Source organism: Schistocerca piceifrons, chromosome 3 (assembly GCF_021461385.2).
Source record: "Schistocerca piceifrons isolate TAMUIC-IGC-003096 chromosome 3, iqSchPice1.1, whole genome shotgun sequence".
Classification (NCBI taxonomy): Eukaryota; Metazoa; Arthropoda; class Insecta; order Orthoptera; family Acrididae; genus Schistocerca; species Schistocerca piceifrons.
Window position 1 is genome coordinate 582,540,762 of NC_060140.1, and position 21,308 is coordinate 582,562,069.

A 21,308-nucleotide genomic window follows, 5' to 3' on the forward strand; every position below is an offset into this window, starting at 1 on the left:
ATGCCACTAATCTCATGTCCGCAATTCCTGAGGGAGTGACACGTAGAGGCAGTGGTGGCTTGTACAAAATTTTACCTATGTACTATAATGTGGTGGCTTATAGCCTTTTGACTTTGAGGGACATAGTCTTAACTAAAGTGAAATTAAGTATATAAATTGAACTGTTTAACATTGCAATTAAAAAATAAAAATAAAAAAATGTGGAGGCAGATGGATTCAAATCCAAGCCAACAAATTGTCAGTCAATACTCTTGATCACTGGGCTGTTGTACAATTACATGAGCTGCAATTCATAAATCTCTCATACTACACACAAAAATTTTCTCGAGTGTGTTTTATCTTTTTCTATGGCTCACTAAGGCGAAATATTCTAGAAACTTGAAAGGGCTTTAACCTGTTTCTCCTCACATAGTTTTATTATATCTATAGCTTCTGTCAATGGAATCAGTGGCTGTTTGGAAACGAACAAACATCTTTTGAATTGAGTAATATGTGGCAAATGACTGACTTCAGCTTAAATATTTGTTCAGAACATGTTCTGCCCTCTCTAAAACCATCTTAATATTAACCTAAATGACTCTCCAGCATTATTTCTACTCTGTTTAGTGTAATAATAGAAAATATGTAATATGCAACTTGTTGCAAATAAATTAATCTGTAGTTGTTAACACCTTGTAATTGCCTTTATTATGTAGTAGATGTATCAAAGCCACCATCCACTCCCCTGGGAGTTTTGTTTTCTAGGTTGTCTCAAAGCTTAATTTTAGCTCTTTTTTTTATTTTTGGAATAGATCATTATGAAAGTTCTGTTCTAATAGAGTCTTCATCATAAGCTTTATAGAGTTTTAATAACTCCAATTTTTTTAGTAGTTGGGAGTAAATCATCTTCTAGTTTATCACGAGCATTTGAGTATTCAAGATTATGGATTGGTTATGCACAATTAAGAAGCTCATCAAAATACTTAGCAAGTATTTAAAAATTTTCAGTGTTACGTAAGCCAAATCAGTGAGCCTCGTCCCATGCTCCTCTGTTGTTAGATTTACATTTGAAGTAGATCTTCAAACTCTTCAAATCTCACTTTCTCTTCAAAGATCTGCTAGAAAAGGACCTCTTTATACCAGATCATCTGCAGAAAACACTTTCATACTAAATTTCCTCATATACTTGCTTTTTTTACCACCATCTTGTCTACAACCTTTTGATTTACAAGGGTAGTAATCACAAGAACCATCCTTGCACAAGACCACTCACTCATGGCACCAATACAACAATGGCAACTCAAAAATCCTTTATCTTTATACTTGTATATTTGTACAATACACTACACACAGTTTCAAAGAAAAATACTGACCTGGCACTGTGAGTAATGTAGCACTCACATTGCCAGAAAGGATAACATACCATGTGCTGTCACACAGAGACAGCTGTGCCCCTTCTCTGAGTTGAATGTAGTGGAACTGACCAGCATTTCCACACTCAACACAGATTTATGATGGGGAGAGCACTACAGAACATGTTTCTGTCCATTTTATTTGCCTTCGAAGAGAAATGGCGTAATGTTAACGCAATACTTACAGTTGACTGTAGCATGTTAGCACAAAATAACTGGCCACCACTACAGAGGGGGTCATAGTATATTCCTAGATTTATAACTTAAAAGTTGTTTCTACAAACATTCAAAGTAGGTTTTCATGGGGTAGATTGCGTCTAACTTCAAGTGTCCACCAGTTCAGGTCATTTAGCACCTTCATGAGACTCTCCCTTGGGTCAAATAGAGCCTGTTACTATTCATGCTTCCCTTCTTTGTATCTGTTCAATATCCCCTGTTAGCCCTGTTTGGTATAGATCCCACACATTTGAGTAATATTATAGGACGGATCGCACATCTCTTTTGTTCGAAAACTTCTTTGTAGACTGATTGTATTTTCCTAATATTCTACCAATGAACTGCAGCTGCCGCACACTTTACCCATGAGAGAGAGAGACTATGTGATCATTCCATTTCATATCCCTACAGATTATTACACCCAGGTATTTGTATGACTTGACAGATTCCAACTGTGACTTATCGGTAATACAGTCACAGGATACTACACTTTTTTCATTTTGTGAAGTGCACAATTCTATATTTTGGAACAGAATCTTTGCACCCCTGAATATCTGAGCAGCTTCATTACAGATACCTGCATTACCAGTGAAAAGTCTGAGGTTACTATCCATTCACACATCATATTAGTAAATTCCAATGTATGTGTAAGAATTTCTGGGTCCCTGAAGAGGCTGCTGCAAAATGTTTGGTTCTCAACATTACACAACATTCTTGTTGCACACTTCTGTAAAATAAATACTTTTTCAATCCTACCTACATCGCCTCAGAAGATTAAGCTATGGAACAGTATAAAGTAAGCTAGTAATACTGTCTGCAGATCACTACAATGAGAAAGATCTCTTGAGTGCAAATCAGGCCAAACTGAGCTTTTTTATCAACTTATCCCAAACCAAATGTCACTTCAGTTTATTATTCGTAAGATGCCCAAGAGCTTCTACACATGATGAGCCTCGTCCAGTGTGTGCTCGCTGATCTCTACTTCTAGTACCCTTAAGTAAGAACGTAAGTTTTAATACAACTAAGGGTTAAGCTTTTGGCAGTGAACCACTTGTAAATCTGTTCCACATTCTTCTCCTGCTTGTGTCTGGTATAGGGGTCTTTTTGAGGAGTCCTTCAACACCCCAGGTATATCATTTATGAGGCCGACTGCCATATTCCCATGATAAACATGTGACACCAGCAAACAATCAAATATTTTGATGCCTTTTTCAACAACATATAAAGGTTAGAAGAGGAAGAGTATCCAATGCAATGCTACTCACCCCATTTCATCATTGTCAGCCATGAAGATTAACTGAAAACATTTCTTGAAGATGATTATCACAATTTTGAAGCATGTGAAACAATGGCATAAGGTTTGCATTATTAAATAATTATGAATTATTCTACTTCCATAGCAATATTTTCTCACAATACTTGATAAATTCTCTTGCACTTAAAAGCTGGTACACACACCCAGCAGTAGCCAGTGCAGTAGAAAATACAATTCACACTCAAAGAATAGAAGAGGCGATTTCTGCAAATGCAAACAAGTTTTAGTATACTCTCAGAACAGAACTGGCATGGGAGTCTCCTTAGTAGTATGTTTCACAGCTGATGTATACCACACCTAGTACCTCAGGAAAACAATGTGTGGCATTTGCAGTTAGGAAATAGATGCTTTACAAACTTATTAATTTTTAAACAGGTATGGGTATTCTCAAACTTATGAATCATAGAAACAACTGTTCATCCCTGTAACAAGATTCCTTTAACACACAAACACACACACACAACACACACACACACACACACACACACACACACACACACACACACACACACACAATGTTGCCACGTGAAGCAATTGGGAGGGGAGGGAAGGTGTTGAGGTTGTGAAGGAAGAGAGATAGTGTGTCTTAATGCCCTGAGTCCAGATCTTGAAGATATCATCAATGAACCTGAACCAGATTAGGGGTTTGGTGTTTTGGGAGGGTAGGAACATCTCTAGATGGTCCAAATAAAGGTTGGCTAGGAGTGTGCCACGTGGGTGCCCATGGCTATGCCACAGCTTTGTTAATATATCTTCCCCTGAAACGAGAAGTAGTTGTGGGTTAGGATAAAGTTTGAGGAATGGGATGGTCGGTTTGAAGTATGAAAGACGTTGGGAAAGATAGTGTGCAATAGTGGTAAGACCATGGACATGAGGGATTTTGGTGTATAGGACGATGGCATCAACAGTGACAAGTAGGGATCCAGGAGGTAAAAGGGTGGAAATGATGGAGAATCGGTGAAGGAAGCGGTTGGTGTCTTTGACGTGGGAGGCTAGACTACGAGCAACTGGTTGGAGGTAGGGGCTCAATAACCAGCCACAATGGGGTGTCCAGGATTCTTCAATTTGTGGGTTTTGGGGAGCAAGTAGAAGGTGGATGTGTGGGGTGTCATATAAGTGAGGAGGGAAATGGATTCAGGGGAGATGTTCTGGGAAAGACCTAAGGCTTTAAGCAGGGACTGGAGTTTGTGCTGGAGTTCTGGGATCGGATCACTGTGGCAGAGTTTGTAGGTGGACAAGACAAAATAATTGGCGGAGGTCTTCTGCCGATAGTCACTGTGATTTATAGCAACACTGGTGGAACCTTTGTCTGCAAGTAGAATGATTAGGTCAGAATTTGTTTTGAGGTTGTGTATGGCTGTTCTTTCTTCTACTGAAAGATTGGAGCTCTGAGGAATGGACCTGGGGAAGGATGGTGAGGCTAAGTTGGCGGTCAGGAATTCCTGAAAGGTGACTAGCGGGTAGTTAGGTGGAAGGTGGGGAGTATCATGGTTGGATAGTGCTATGAACTGGAAGAGGCAGGGTTCAATGTTGAAATTAGTGTGTTTTTGGTTGGAGGGATTGGTGGCAAGAAGTGCTTCCACTGCAGGGATCAGGAGAAGAAGAGTAGGTCTATGACAAGTCCAGCAAGGTTAAATTTGGGTATAGGACTAAAGGTGAGGCCTTTGGATAGGACTGAAACTTCTGTGGAGTGAGGGCTTTTTGTGTGAAGTTTAACAACAGTGTTACAGGAATGTTTTGGCTCTGGATTTGGTGGAGAGTTGGTAGAGAGTTCTGGGGAATGGCACAAGTTAAAATGGTCAGCTGGGCAGGGTTTAGCTGCTGTGAGGGATGGACGGAGAGGAACATTGTGGTTATGATAGGGGTTGGATAGTGGTGCCCCAAGATGGCAGTCGGATGTCAGCAGGCTGGATAACTAGTGGAGGTGGTGTCTGGAATGCTCCTCCAGGTGTTGGGAGACCAAGGGATGTATGGAGCAGGGACTGTTGGTAGTAGTTATCTTTAGGATGGAGCAGAGATGGTTCAGGGATGCCTGTGCCATGACAATGTGTTTTTGCAGTACCAGGTTTGTGAGGGCCAGGTATTGGCGGGAATCTGAAAAGGTGTAGGTCACTGTGAAAGAAAGGGTGGGATCCAGAGAAAGGAATCTTCACAGTCAGGCCATTTCAGGGGATTCCATGGCTTAGGCGGCATCTGAGAACCCACCAACCAAAAGTACCTGCATTTTAACAGCTGTCATCCTTTTCACACCAAAAAAACCCTCCCACATAATCTGGCCACCTGAGGACAGCGTATCTCAAGTGATAAAAACTCTCTTGCTCATTGTGCTGAGTCTCACCAAGGCCTTCTCAGACAGGCACTATACCCCAGACCTAGTCCACGAACGGATCTCCCATACCATTTCCCCTCACACCCCCAATCCCCCTACCACTGCTAAGAACTAGCCACGAGGAAGTGTCCCCTTCATCACCCAGCACTACTCCAGACTGGAACTACAGAACCACATCTTTCGCCAGGACTTCGATTACCTATCACTGTGCCTTGAAATGAGAGACATCCTATCTGAGATACTACCCAACTCTCCTCAAGTGGTGTTCTGTCATCCACCCAACCTCCACAACATCCTAGTCCATCCCTACACCACTCACAATCCCAAGCCAATGCCACAAGGATCATATCCCTGTGGAACACCCACGTGCTAGACCTGCTCAATCCACCCACCCTACACTTCCTCTTCCAGTCCTGTCACAACTTTATCCTACCCCATCAAGGGCCAGGCCACCTGTGGAAGCCGCAATGTCATTTACCAGCTCTGCTGCAATCACTGCACAGCTTTTTATATTGGTATAACTACCTGTCCACCAGGATGAACAGCCACCTCCAAACTGCCCAAGAGCAAAGTAGACCACCCTGTGCCACAACATGCAGCTGGACATAACACAATTGATTTTAATGGCTGCTTTACTACTTGAGCCATCTGGATCCTTCCCCCCACCGCAAGCTTTTCTGAACTGCTCAGATGGGAGTTATCCTTACAACATATTCTCCGCTTCTATAAGTATCTCAGCCTCAATCTACGGTAACATAGGGTCCCTTCACCCAACAGTTTCCACCCTCTCTGTCCTATCATCTCCTCCCCATTCTCATCTCCCATCCTTTTTATTTGCAGCCCCTCCACCTGTCTTTCCCCGCTCTTATCAATTTTTGCTCCTTTTTTTCCGCACCTCCCTGCCCCATTGCTTCCTTATGTTGCACATGTTGGCAGCCTAGTCTCTGCACATTCCACCAGATGGCATTTGTCTCTCTGCCCACCCATACACAACTGTCCATTCCCTGTCCCCTCCAGATTTCTTCTTGCATCCCACATGATGTTGCATTCCAGTCGCAGATACTGGAGTTGGCGGTCATGTGTGCACGAGATGTACTTGCTTTCATGTGTGTGAATGGTGTGTGCATCTCTCTTTTACTAACAAAGGCTATGATCGAAAACTTTATGTGACTGTCTTTTAATTGTGCCTGTCTGCAACTTGACGTGTCTTCTTTACAGTAAGTAGCAATCTGTCTCTTCCTACATTGTTGATATTCCTACCTGAGGTTTCCATTGCTTGATTATGTCATTTTCCTAGTCCATCCTTTTTTTCGCCATCACTGACAAAGTAATCTAACACATTAACAGAATCTTCCGTCGGTTCTTGGTAGAACAACATTATAATAATAAATGAAAAGCACCAGTTTGCTTTTGTTCTACAATATTATTTTTATTGCTAACCGGTTTTCGGCTTACAAGGCCATCTTCAGACATTTACTGAGTATTATCACCAAAGAAGTTAAATGTTAGCAGACAACATTGGAAGAGAAGTAACACATCTAGAGTGAAGTAGAAACATACAGTGAGTAACATCTTTGCAATGAAATAGTAAAAACTGAACAGTACATAAATAACAATGGAGTTGACAGGAAAACCTTTAGCACAAAATAGGAATAGCATGTCTACATAACAGTTTCTACTAATAAACAAAACTAATAAAATAAGATAAAATTAGTACTAGACAAGGCTGCATCAAGAGGTATGAAACATGGAGAGTGATACACAACCAATTAAAAAAGACGAGACAGTTGTCAATGTAAATACAGAATACACGAGGAACTTAAGCAATATCAATAAGATAAACAGAAATTAGTAAATGCAGGAAAATTGAGGTGTTTGAGGGAACCTACAGTTTGAGAGTGTGGTGGTACTGCATTTTAACATTAATATTATAATCAAAGCAGTGGCTGTATACCAGTTTACATTAAATAAATGAGCAAAGTAAAATATGAACAGTATTTGATGAGAAAACTACAAGGGGATTTAAACATGGACAGTAATGCAAGTACAAGTTAAAAGCAAACCCTTAACTATTGAAACTACAGCATATGTGGAATACAAAGACAACTGCAACAAATAAACCAACTTAATGACTACAGGAAAATGGGAATATGTAGGAAGAGAGAGTGTGGGAAGTAATCAACAACAAAGATGATTATATGAAGTTTAGGAGAGGGGAAGTGTTGAGTTGTGTCTGGTCATTTAGGATGAGATCTGGACTGTGAGCAAGATGTTTGTTAATTTCCAGGGCTTCCAGCAGGTTGAGTTTATGGCCTTTGTTTGCTAAGTGAAGTACATGGGACACTGGCTGGTAGTTGTGACCCTCACTCAGTACATGCTCAGCAAATGCAGAGTCTGAATTCTGCAACCTCCAGCTGCGTTCATGTTCAGCCAGCCTAGTTGATATGTCTCTGCCTGACTGACCAATGTAAAATTTGTCACAATCAGAACAGGTGATTTTGTATACCCCACTGTTGGCTAATAACTGGATCTTGTCTTTGCTATTAAAAATGTAAATGTCTGAAGATGGCCTTGTAAGCCGAAAACCAGTTAGCAAAAAAAAATAATATTGTAGAACAAAAGCAAACTGGTGCTTTTCATTTATTATCAATCTAACACAATCTGCAAAAAGTCATTTGTTGGTTTATGTTAATGTTATCTTTTCTCTTGTTTCTGCACTAATGAGTGTGGTCAGCATATGAGCCGCAATTGGACTTTAATGAATTAATTTACATGAACTGGATATGAGAATAAAATCAGATCTCTGGCTGAGAAAGGTAACAAAGGATCTTACATACGAACAGCTGCAGCAGAATAAATATTGATCGAGCAGAAGTAAATATTACCTGCATATTTAATCTTTCCTGGGAGCACAACTGCGTACCAGGTGTTATTTCCAGTGTAGATGGCTTAGATTTCTGGGTCTCTTGCTTGGATTCCCCTTTTCTCGGAGGTAATCCAAGTTCTCTATCAACAGCATCCATTACTCGACACATAAGCTCTTCTGAATCAATAGGTTCAGAATCCAACTCAGTATTACTTCTTCTTCTGGTTTTCTTGTTGCTTGATGGTGGTGTAGTTTCAGGTGCTTTTCTCTTCCTGCATTGTGACTGACTGTTTCCCAGTCCATAGTCTTCCTCAGCAGCCTCATCAGAACTGAAGAGTGTAGCACTTGGTGCATATTTGTCTTCTGCATTGATTCCATTTTGGGTTCCTATAAAGAAAATGAGAAAAACAAGTGACTGATGTTCAGCATACAAGCACTTTAACTTTTGCACATTAAAGTTTAATTTCTCGTAAATGGAGAAACGAGATGACCAATGAAGTCTGCATACATAGAATGTTGGATTGTAGTGATCGGTTTCTTTCCGTATAGCAGTAACACTTAAAGTGCTGATATTGGTTGGAAACATTCCAGTGACATGCATGGTGAAATAAGTGACAATGTCCATTGTGTTGCACCAAAAGCTTAGTATGTGGTATCTTTTTAGGTGATGGACTGTCTAGCAGAGTTCATTCATTTTTACGGTAGTTTAACGGTCTACATAGGTTCCTATAGTTTTTCATCAAGTAGAAGCATTAAAAAAAAATCCCTCAACTGGTTTTCCAAATTTGCATCAAAGTCAGAGGTCATTAAGAAATAGTGTACTAGGAGAAACAAACAATTTCATCAAGCTTTCTCACTTCACAGAGTGCAGAACAGGTAAATATTATCGTTTTTATCGATAATTGAAGTCTATAATTCTTAAACTGTGAACTCCAACTAGTTAATCCTGCTGCTACTTCCATGAAAAGTGCAATGCTTACAAGTGAGAGGTTCATTTGAGCTCTTACGACTTTAGTTCATAAGTGATGAAACAGGACCGTCTGTTCCACACTTCAAAGAGCAAAACTAAGAAAATGATACTCTGTGGAATTGCGTCATTAGGACTGGTTTTACTCTTAGTTTTAAGGGATTTATTTACAAGTAAAAGTCAACTTTTGAATTTTCCTTTGTACGAGGTGCATTCAAGTCCTAAGGCCTCCGATTTTTTTTCTCCAGACTGGAAAGAGATAGAAACATGCGCAAGGTTTTAAAATGAGGCCGCGTTCATTGTCAATACGTCCCAGAGATGGCAGCACCGTACGGCAGATGGAATTTTACCGCCAGCGGCGAGAGTGAGAACTGTTTTAAATACTTAAAATGGCGACGTTTTCCTTACTTGAACAGCGTGCAATCATTCGTTTTCTGAATGTGCATGGTGTGAAACCAATTGAAATTCATCGACAGTTGAAGGAGACATGTGGTGATGGAGTTATGGATGTGTCGAAAGTGCGTTCGTGGGTGCGACAGTTTAATGAAGGCAGAACATCGTGTGACAACAAACTGAAACAACCTCAGGCTCGCACAGGCCGGTCTGACGACATGATCGAGAAAGTGGAGAGAATTGTTTTGGGGGATCACCGAATGACTGTTGAACAGGTCGCCTCCAGAGTTGGCACTTCTGTGGGTTCTGTGCACACAATCCTGCATGACAACCTGAAAATGCGAAAAGTGTCATCCAGGTGGGTGCCACAAATGCTGACGGACGACCACATGGCTGCCCGTGTGACATGTTGCCAAGCAATGTTGACAGGCAACGACAGCATGAATGGGACTTTCTTTTTGTCGGTTGTGACAATGGATGAGAAACAAAGCACCAGTCAGCTCAATGGAAGCACACAGATTCACCGCCACCAAAAAAATTTCGGGTAACCACCAGTGCTGAAAAAATGATGGTGTCCATGTTCTGGGACAGCGAGGGCGTAATCCTTACCCATTGCGTTCCAAAGGGCACTACGGTAACAGGTGCACCCTACGAAAAAGTTTTGAAGAACAAATTCCTTCCTGCACTGCAACAAAAACGTCCGGGAAGGGCTGCGCGTGTGCTGTTTTACCAAGACAACGCACCCGCACATCGAGCTAACGTTACGCAACAGTTTCTTCGTGATAACAACTTTGAAGTGATTCCTCATGCTCCCTACTCACCTCTCCTAGTGACTTTTGGCTTTTTCCAACAGTGAAAGACACTCTCTGTGGCCGCACATTCACCAGCCGGGCTGCTATTGCCTCAGCGATTTTCCAGTGGTCAAAACAAACTCCTAAAGGAGCCTTCGCCGCTGCCATGGAATCATGGGGTCAGCGTTGTGAAAAAAGTTTATGTCTGCAGGGTGATTACGTCGAGAAGTAACGCCAGTTTCATCGATTTCGGGTGAGTAGTTAATTAGAAAAAAAATCGGAGGCCTTAGAACTTGAATGCACCTCGTATGAGACCATGTGTGCAGAGTCGTGTGCTGATCTGAAATTCTAGATTCAGATATTTTACTGTTTTTGTCATTTCTGCATAATCTTTCATTGATTGTATCAATACCAATTACCCATTTTTACTGTTAAATTTCGAACATTAGTGAGTGCTGCAGTAAACTCATGCTGTTCTGTCTCTTCAATTGTAGGTTTAAACTTACTTGTGCTCTTGTAAAATTTTTTGAGTACAGTAGACCAATCCTTGTTCAAAACAATCTTTCTCTAATTTCACTGTATAATTATTGAGAAGTAGGTTATTTTTGAGAATGTTTGGAAAGTTACAAAACTACATTTTCATAAGTTGCTGGTACACATCCTTTAGACAACTTAGCAAGTCAGCATTTGTGAATCAAAGTTACTGTCAAAGAATAGACCATCCTGAATTTCAATGTATATCAAAGCAAATAAAAGAGCAGTTTTAAGAATTTAAAAATTTTTAAGAATTAAAAGTTACCATTGTCCTGTGCATAATCTAATTCCTAGTACATCAGCACTTGTGATTTAGTTAATGTAGCAGATATTGTAACTACCATATTGTATTACATCTAACTTTCCCTTAAAGAGGAGTACATATTATTTACATATATGGTAAATTAACTTTATTTTTGAGTTTGTTAGCAATTTTAATTAACCTCAAAGCATTTCAGGAAACTAGTATTTTTTACCACAGGGTTTTCTGTTGTCTCATTACAAATCTCATTTCGTGTATTTGCTTCAGTTCTTATAGAGAATTAGTACTTTTTTTGTTCAACAGATTAAAAGATAATCAGCATGCTTAGTTTACAGTTATTAGTTAACTTCCTGTAATACACTGCACCAGCCAAAATGCAGCCCCACTGTGAATGCTGATCTCAAACACAGGATGAGTTGGTTGACATTCATAAGCAGCTGGAAATCACTCTGTCTGCTGTCGAAAGACTGGCAGCTGCATTGAATCAGTGTGTTGGAAAAGCTCCCGAGAGTCATGTACTTGTGGTACTGGTACCAAAGAAATCCCAGGTATTATCCTCTCCTGTGCATCCTGTCTCCTCTACAGAAAGTACAGGATCTGTCGTTACTCACACACTTACGCCGAGCGGTTTTACGCTGGTACATCTAGCAGTCTTGTTTAAGGTGCACGGGGACCAGGGAGAACTCAGGATGTTGTACCGATCCCCTAACCAATACGTTTGAGGTGCTGTCTTCCACAGAAATTGAAACTGAGCCAGAGGAACTCACTTCACCCATTTTGGGGAAACCTGTTTTGTCCAGTGCGAAGAGGAGGCAAATGCAAAAGGGTAGGGGTCTACAAATCGTTGGCAGTTCAAACGTACGGTCAATGATGGTACCACTCACGGAAAAGGCAGTAAGAGAACGAGAAAGGACACCAGATGCGCTCAGTGTGTACACCTGGGAACATCACTCAACATGCCTTAGAGGCTATTCTGGCAGCCACTGAGGGAAAAGGGAGCAACTAGCTGCAGACTGTGGCACACATTGGAACAAATGATGACTGTCATCTGGGCTACGAGGTCATACTTGGATCATTCCAGTGACTGGCAGAGAAGGTTGAGAAGACCAGCTCCGCACTCTGAGTTTCAACAAAGCTCACAATTTGCAACATTGTCACCAGAACTGATTGTGGAAAGATTGAACCAGATACTTCAGAGGTTTAGGGTCCCCCTAAACGGGTCAGGTGTTCATTACACATCAGAGGCTGCTACCCATGTAGCTGAATGTGTATGGGGTGCACGCAAGTTGTTGCAACACTGATTGCAATACAGATAACGACAGGCAGCATATAAACAGTATTTGGTCAAAAAGTATACAAGAGAGAAAGTGAGTTGCAACATAGCCAGATGCTGGTAGGCAGAGTGTTATGAATTGCAAAGCAAAACACAGCCAACAGACATTGCGAAGCAGAGCCAGCTGGGCGCAGTATGGCAACAGCCAACACTACAATACACTAGAGGAAGGATGGAAGCCTTTCCTCACTTGTCACCACGGAAATGTTCCGAGTACATGTCTTAAGTACTAAACAAACATAGTCTGGAACGTACAAGTACTCAGCCATTTGTGTGCTAAAATATTCTCGTCTCAGTATCACATCCTACACCACAAGCTTGTGACACATGGAGCGACATCCTGGAATGCAGTACGCCGTCCACTGTTCAACCATGAGTCACTAAAGCAACCACTGCCTGAGCAGAGAGCCACCTGCTCATTGCCCCCCCCCCCCCCCCCCCCCCCCCCCCACAGAATCATCAGCTGCGCTGGCATGCTGTCATTATGGTTGCAGCCAGAGACATAATTGACAGTGACATTCGAGTGACACCACACTTGGGCCCACTCTTTGCACTGTCAGCAATGGTAGACGTTTACTGTTTCACATGAGAGGCAACTGGATGCCTCCATCAAGCAGTTCCTAATTTGCTAGGGTCGAGCGCCAGAATAAAGAAGTTGACTAAACAAACCTACTGCCATCGTGACATCCCATTTCACTTTATCTTACAGATAGTTGTAGGAACCCAGAAGTATCAGTGTAAGATCAAAAGAAATGTCTCCCACAGATAAAATTAGTGAAGTTCACATAATACCACGTACAGAATGCTGATTGAAACCTGAAATTGATACCAGTGAGATTTTTTGTGGAAAAATAATTGTATATCAAAAGGATAGGCTAAAGGGAAATGAAAGTGGTATATTTGTCGTAGTAGACAAGGAAGGCAAATCCACCCAGGCTGAAACTGAAACTGCTTGTGAGATTGTCTGGGTAATATTCAGTGTCAGGGACAGACATAAAATGGTAATTGGATCTTTCTATTGCCCACAAGAGTCATCTCCTGATGTAACCGAAAACTTCAGAGAAAACCTCAGTTCACATGCACGTAAATTCCCTGTCATACTGTATCACTGGTGGAGACTTAAATCATCCAACAATCAACTGGGAAAATTACAGTTTGTTAGTGGTGGGCATGATAAGATATCTCATGAAATATTGTTAATTCCCTTCTCTGAAAACTACCTAGAACAGATAGTTCTGAGCCCCACTTACAATGGAAATATATTGGATCTAATTGTGCCATAGAGATCAGACCTCTTTGACGATGTCCACATTGAAAGTGGTATCAGTGACCATGATGCAAGTGTGGCAACAATGATTAATAAAGTACAAAGGACAACTAAAACAAGCATATATATATATATATATATATATATATATATATATATATATATATATATATATATATATATATATATATATATACAAAGATGTGAATATAATAGAGGGAAACATTCCACGTGGGAAAAATATATCTAAAAAGAAAGATGATGAAACTTACCAAACAAAAGCGCTGGCAGGTCAATAGACACACAAACAAACACAAACATGTCTGCTTGTGTCTGTGTATGTGTGGATGGATATGTGTGTGTGTGCGAGTGTATACCTGTCCTTTTTTCCCCCTAAGGTAAGTCTTTCCGCTCCCGGGATTGGAATGACTCCTTACCCTCTCCCTTAAAACCCATATCCTTTTGTCTTTCCTTCTCCTTCCCTCTTTCCTGACGAGGCAACCATTGGTTGCGAAAGCTAGAATTTTGTGTGTATGTTTGTGTTTGTTTGTGTGTCTATCGACCTGCCAGCGCTTTTGTTTGGTAAGTTTCATCATATATACAAAGATGATGTGACTTACCAAATGAAAGTGCTGGCAGGTCGACAGACACACAAACAAACACAAACATACACACAAAATTCAAGCTTTCGCAACAAACTGTTGCCTCATCAGGAAAGAGGGAAAGAGAGGGAAAGACGAAAGGATGTGGGTTTTAAGGGAGAGGGAAAGGAGTCATTCCAATCCCGGGAGCGGAAAGACTTACCTTAGGGGGGAAAAAGGGCGGGTATACACTCACACACACACACACACACACACACACACACACACACACACACATCCATCCACACATATACAGACACAAGCAGACATATTTAAAGACAAAGAGTTTTGTCTGCTTGTGTCTGTATATGTGTGGATGGATATGTGTGTGTGTGGGAGTGTATACCCATTCTTTTTTCCCCCTAAGGTAAGTCTTTCCGCTCCCGGGATTGGAATGACTCCTTACCCTCTCCCTTAAAACCCACATCCTTTCGTCTTTCCCTCTCCTTCCCTCTTTCCTGATGAGGCAACAGTTTGTTGCGAAAGCTTGAATTTTGTGTGTATGTTTGTGTGTCTGTCGACCTGCCAGCACTTTCATTTGGTAAGTCACATCATCTTTGTTTTTAACTATATTTTTCCTATGTGGAATGTTTCCCTCTATTATAACCATATATATATATATATATATATATATATATATATATATATATATATATATATATATATATATATATAATGGAAGGAAACATTCCACGTGGGAAAAATTATATATAAAAACAAAGATGAGGTGACTTACCGAACAAAAGCGCTGGCAGGTCTTTAAATATGTCTGCTTGTGTCTGTATGTGTGGATGGATATGTGCGTGTGTGCGAGTGTATACCTGTCCTTTTTTCCCCCTAAGGTAAGTCTTTCCGCTCCCGGGATTGGAATGACTCCTTACCCTCTCCTTTAAAACCCACTTCCTTTCGTCTTCCCCTCTCCTTCCCTCTTTCCTGATGAGGCAACAATTTGTTGCGAAAGCTTGAATTTTGTGTGTATGTTTGTGTTTGTTTGTGGTCTATCGACCTGCCAGCGTTTTTGTTCGGTAAGTCACCTCATCTTTGTATTTATATATAATTTTTCCCACGTGGAATGTTTCCTTCCATTATATTGATATCATATATATATATATATATATATCTAAAAAGAAAGATTTTTCCCACGTGGAATGTTTCCCTCTATTATATATATATATATATATATATATATATATATATATATATATATATATATATATATATATATATATATCCAGTAAACTAGATAGAAATCAGCAGTGTCATATCTCAACGAGGAACTTGAAACTTTCAGCACAGGGCAGAAGCATGTAGAGGAAATATGACTCAAATTTAAAAGACTACCGTATTTACTCGAACCTAAGCCGCACTTTTTTTCCAGTTTTTGTAATCCAAAAAACCGCCTGCGGCTTAGAATCGAGTGCAAAGTAAGCGGAAGTTCTGAAAAATGTTGGTAGGTGCCGCCACAACTAACTTCTGCTGTCGAATATATGTAGCGCTTCACAGGCATGCTTTGCAGGCACAAAGATAAATACTGGTGCCAAAACCTCTGCATCAGTAAAAAAAAAGTGGAAGACGAGCTTTTTTTCCTCTGCCCTGAGTTTCGACCACTGCATTTTCATACATTATCCATCAAAGTAAATACAAATTCCGTATTGTTCATCTTCGAATGTTGCAGCGTTTCAATGTACTACGTAAATCCGACTGGCAAGACTGTTAGGGATGTTTGTCAATATGGCCAGCTCTATGTTCTGAATTTGTTCCTACCTGTGAGAAGAGATGGTTGCTAATAGGAACTTTTATGAATTGTGAATCACATGCAGTATTCTCCTCACCATAAGAATAATCCGAATATAAACATTTTGCCACGTATTCTTTCGTGTTTGCTGCTATCTCATTTAAATTCTGTCTGCCTAATAAACTATGAAACTAGAGTGAGACAACAGCAAACGCGGAAGAATACACATATCATGTCATGTTTATATTCATATTATTCTTATGCGTAATAGTGATACAGTCAGAAATGAAGCACGGCAATTGACTAGATTTTTAAATCTAAGATGACTCTAATTTCTGTGCAGAATGTAATGTACTAAAGAGGCGTCTGCAAAGATTTTCAAATGGAGAAAATTTTTCGCTAAACTCTTGTTCAGAATATATTCTATCATACACAGTCTATTATTTGGTTCTTGTTGATCATTATCAAAGAAAGCAGCAGTGCAAGTAACAACAAATAGCAGTCTCTTGCCACTGTTTCACTAATGAGACGATTGTAAGCGGCAGTAGCACGCACAAAAGCGAGCCATGCCGCGAGCAGCGACAGACTGTAAACACTCATTATCAGAATGCGACAAACAATGCACGACACAGTACAGTAATGCATCTTTAGCTTAAGAGTGACGTAAACACCTATAACAAAGAGAACGGCACTTATCAGATCAAAGAAAAATAAGCAATCAATTCAAACCAGACGAAGCACGTGAAAAAAGAAGGGTACCCGTATAAATACGGACGGAGCGCCTGACACATAGCAATGGCTACCTGGTAAAGCTTAACTGCTAAGCTTACGTCTCAAACCAAACTACTGTAGCTGTATCGTCATTCATTCGATCTAAATTGTGTCTCATATTACAATGGACCAACTTTGTTTCGATTTGAAGGTGCGGCCTAAAACTTTTCTCTCCCCTTGAATTTCGAGTCTTAAATTTCAGGTGTGGCTTAGATTCGGGAAATTTTTTTTTTCCTTGATTTCGAGTCTCATTTTTCAGGTGCGGCTTAGATTCGAGTGTGGCTTAGATTCGAGTAAATACGGTAGTTGACCACGCACTGGATGGATATGCACCCAGTAGAACAGTTCATAACTGGTGGGAGCCTCAATGACATACAGTCATTGTAAAGAAACAGAAACTATTGCACAATAGGTGTAAAAGAGTGTAGGAATTCTATATAGAGAGATGCTGAATGAAAAACATTTGGCTGTCAAGAGAGCAATGTGTGAAGCCTTCAATGGCTCTTGAGCACAATGTTCTCAAATGGCCTTTCACAAAAACCAAAGAAATTCTGGTAGTATGTACAGGCTGTTAGTGGCATCAAAACAGTGCCCAGTCTCTAGCAAATGACACACAAACTGAAACTGAGGGTAGCAAAGCAGAAGTTGAAATGCTTAACTCCATTTTCAAATGTTCCTTTACAAATGAAACCGCAGGAGAACTTCCCCAATTTAATCCTCGTACCACTGAAAAGATGGATGAAATAAGATTCAGTGTCAGTGGTGTTGACAAACAGCTGAAGTCGTTAAAACTGAACAAATCTTCAGGGCCTGATGGAATCCCTATCAGATTATATACTGAATTTTCAGCTAGTACGACCCTCTTCTAACTATAATCAAATGAAAAATCATGTGAAGTAGTTACAAAAAAGTAATGGTCATACCCATCTACAAGAAGGATAGAAGAAGTGATCCATGAAACTATCATCCATTATCATTGAAATCCATTTGTTGTAGAATCTTAGAAAATATTCTGAGCTCAAACATATTGATGTATCTTGAGCACATGACATCTCCCCACCAATCAGCATGGATTCTAAAAACACTGATGATGTGAAGTTCAACTCATACTTTTTTCACAAGCTTCAGATCATTCCAGTCTGGTAGCTGCAGTATTTCGGAAAAGCATCTGACTCAGTACCATACCTATGCTTATTGTTATAAGTTCGATCATATGGTGTATTAAGTGAAATTTGTGACAGGATTGAGAACCTTTCAGTAGGGAGGACACAGTATGTTTTCTGGGATGGGTAGTCCTCGTCAGATGTAGAAGTTAACTTTGGGTGTGCCCCATGTAAGTGTGGTGGGACCGTAGCTATTCATGCTGTACATTAACGATGTTATGGACAATATTAATAGTAATCTCACACTCTTTGCAGATGATACAGTGATCTATTATGAAGTACTGCATAAATATTCAGACAGATCTTGATAAGATTTCAAAGTTGTGCAAAAATTGACAACTTGCATTAAATGTTCAGAAATGTAAAATTGTGCACTTCACAAAATGAAAAAAAAACATTGTATCCTATGACTATAACATCAATGAGTCACAGTTGTAATCAGCCAACTCATACAAAGACCTGGGTGAAACACTTAGTAGAAATATGAAACGGAATGATCAGATAGGTTCAGCTGTGAGTAAAGCAGGTGGTAGACTTATAATTATTTTAGCATACTGAAAAGTGCAATCAGTCTTTGTAGACTGTTTACAAGTCACTTGCGAGAGCCATTCTAGAATATTGCTTGAGTGTGTGGGACCTGTACCAAATAGGATTAACATGGGATACTGAATGTATATGGAGAAGGGCAGAATGAATGGCCACAGGCTTGTTTGATCCATGGGGAAGTGTTACAGAGATACTGAAGAAATTGAACTGGCAGACTCTTGAAGATAGATGAAAGTCCATTAACGAAATTTCAAAAACCAGCTTTAAATGATGATTCTATGAATATATTACAACCCACTACGAGTCACTCACATAGGGATCATGAGTACAAGATCAGAACAATTAAAGCACAAACAGGCTTTCAAACAATCATTCTTCCCACATTCCATATCCGAATGGAATGGGAAGAAACCCTAATAACTAATACAATGGGACGTACTCTCTCCCACGCACTTCAAGGTGGTTTGCAGAAATGTAGATGTACATGTATTAAACATAAAGCCTGAGATAATAAAAACTTCCGTCACATATGAAGATTCTCACTAAATGTAATAAGGAATACATATTTCTTCAAATAAGCAGCATTAACCTCAATATGTGATGGAAATATTTTTTCCACATTTATGAATTTAGTATGTTAAGCCACAAAAAGTTTTTATACACCAAAAACTGAACAGTATGTTTTACACGTGATAAATGAAAGTAATTACTGCTATCACTCACCTACTACACCATTTTCACGTAGTGTATCATGACTACTGACGTCACCTTGTGGAAGAGAAGATGGAAAATAATTCCCATTCTCTGTAGTCATTAACTCTTTCGTCACAGGAGTACCAACAGTGTCACGCACTGCAGGAGATGCTGACAGCCTTAGTGTATTACCAGATGCTGGCAATGCCACCGCACATGATTTCTGTGAGCTGGACCTACTGACTGAGCCCTCTGTGCCACGTACTGAAGGAGAGGTTGATAGTTTTTGTCTGCAGCCAGATACTACCAATGCCATCTCACCTGATTTTTGTGATTGGGACTCACTGACAGACACCCCTTGTTTATCTGCTAAGTCACTCTGTTGGAACTGAGAGCAAACTCCTTCACTGTCAACGACAGCTTGTGGGGTCCTGGACAAATTACTTTGTAAAGTATTGCTGTTCTTGGGATATGTTTCACCAGAGGGGGAGTTACCTTTCAAATTTTTTGTCTGAACAGCAGATTTCTCCTGACTGGTCTTTTTTGAAAAGCTAGCCTGAGAAGAAGAATTTTGCATTTGTGTGAGAGGTCTGTCTATGGTAACTGATGCAGATGGAGTGTTTCTCTGGCTCTGAGTTTGCATTGGGGTTCTGTCCAGTGTATCTGACACTTTTGGATTATCACTGTGAACGTATTTGACACTTGGCTTGGCAGCTGAGTCATCCATTTTCATTTTAGAAGGTGGCTGACTCAAACACTGGCTATGCTGGCTCTGCGTTTGATTTTTCTCAGAAGGGGCCCAACTGGTCTTCTCCTCACGGGTAGATGGCACTGCAACACAAATTTCTGTTTTAGCACGTATAAATATACAAAAATACTATTTCAGTATGCTTTTAGTTTTATTGGTAAGTAATCACAATGAATAAAGCTACAGTTTGTTATTTATGAGATTTATTAACTGTGTACGTTGAACATATTCAGGAGATGTTATTCTAGGTTGTTACTAAATTAATATTGGCCAAATCCTTTTTCGGTTAAATTTATGATTTTGGCATACAGAGCAGAAACTAATTACAGAAACAGAAACTCACATTACAAATGGACATAGCAACATGGTAACAGACAATAAAATAATACAGCTATGTGAAAATAGAGGAACATATGCCTTCCTTTTCCAGATGGGTTATAAGATCAAGATGCATGGTTATCCACATTACACAGTTGAAGCACTTCCAAGAGTGGGGCTGTAATGCATACAACACACTAGAAAGCTTTATAAAGGGAAGATTAGGGTTAAATGTTTCATCAATGACACGGTCATTAGAGACAGAAAGGAAATCTAACATACAACCTCTGACAAGGAATGAAGTCAGGATGGTCGATCAGCAATGCTGGGTACTCACAATGCTGCACCTGTGTAGCGGCCAATGTTGACAACCTGCACCCACTGTAGTTCAATTGAGCATCGTGGGTGTTCCGTGTTAGACCTGTTGGACGAAGTGCTTGTTTAGTGCGTTGGTTCTGAACTGAGAAAGGACAATGAACAAGCAAAAGATCAATTTAAAGTTTTGTTTTAAGCTTGGAAAGACACAAAAAGAAATGCAGGCAATGCTGGTACATATTTATGGGGATCAAGCACTGTCCATGAAGTGTGTGTATGAGTTGTTTGCCCGTTATCAAGGAGGCCAGGAAAGTGTTTCTGCCAATCCCCGTCATGGACGAGCAGTATCCATCATCAGCGACAAAAACATTGAGAAAGTGAGGACATTAATCATGAACGACCGTAGATTAACTGTGTGCATGATAGCGGATGAACTGCAGATGCACCATGAATCTGTGCGACAAATCCTTACCCGGGAGTTAGGGAAGAGGAAAACGTGCTGAAGTCTTGCGCTACATCACTGACTGATGATCAGAAACAGGCACGTTTAAAGGCTTCAGAGGATTTTGTTGAAACAGTGAATACGACATCCAATTTCTTGAACCGTACTGTCACCAAGGATGAAACCTGGTGTCTATGGTATGATTCCGAAATGAAACAGCAAAGCACAGAATGGTGTTCTCCGACATCACCTTGCCGGAAAAAGGTCAGAGC

At 40.2% G+C, this 21,308-nt stretch overlaps 1 protein-coding gene across 2 annotated transcripts in view; it reads right to left on the reverse strand.

The window, feature by feature from the left end:
• The window catches only part of LOC124788293 (breast cancer type 1 susceptibility protein homolog), a 288,179-nt gene that overhangs the window by 86,376 nt on the left and 180,495 nt on the right, over positions 1–21,308 (reverse strand). The window contains exons 8-10 of one of the 2 annotated variants that reach the window (XM_047255525.1): positions 20,617–20,700; positions 19,244–20,044; positions 8,137–8,504 (exon numbers count right to left, since the gene is read on the reverse strand). In XM_047255525.1, coding sequence (XP_047111481.1) covers positions 8,137–8,504; positions 19,244–20,044; positions 20,617–20,700 — 1,253 coding nt within the window. The remainder of the gene's footprint in view (positions 1–8,136; positions 8,505–19,243; positions 20,045–20,616; positions 20,701–21,308) is intronic. The other variant, XM_047255527.1, reaches the window with a different exon arrangement.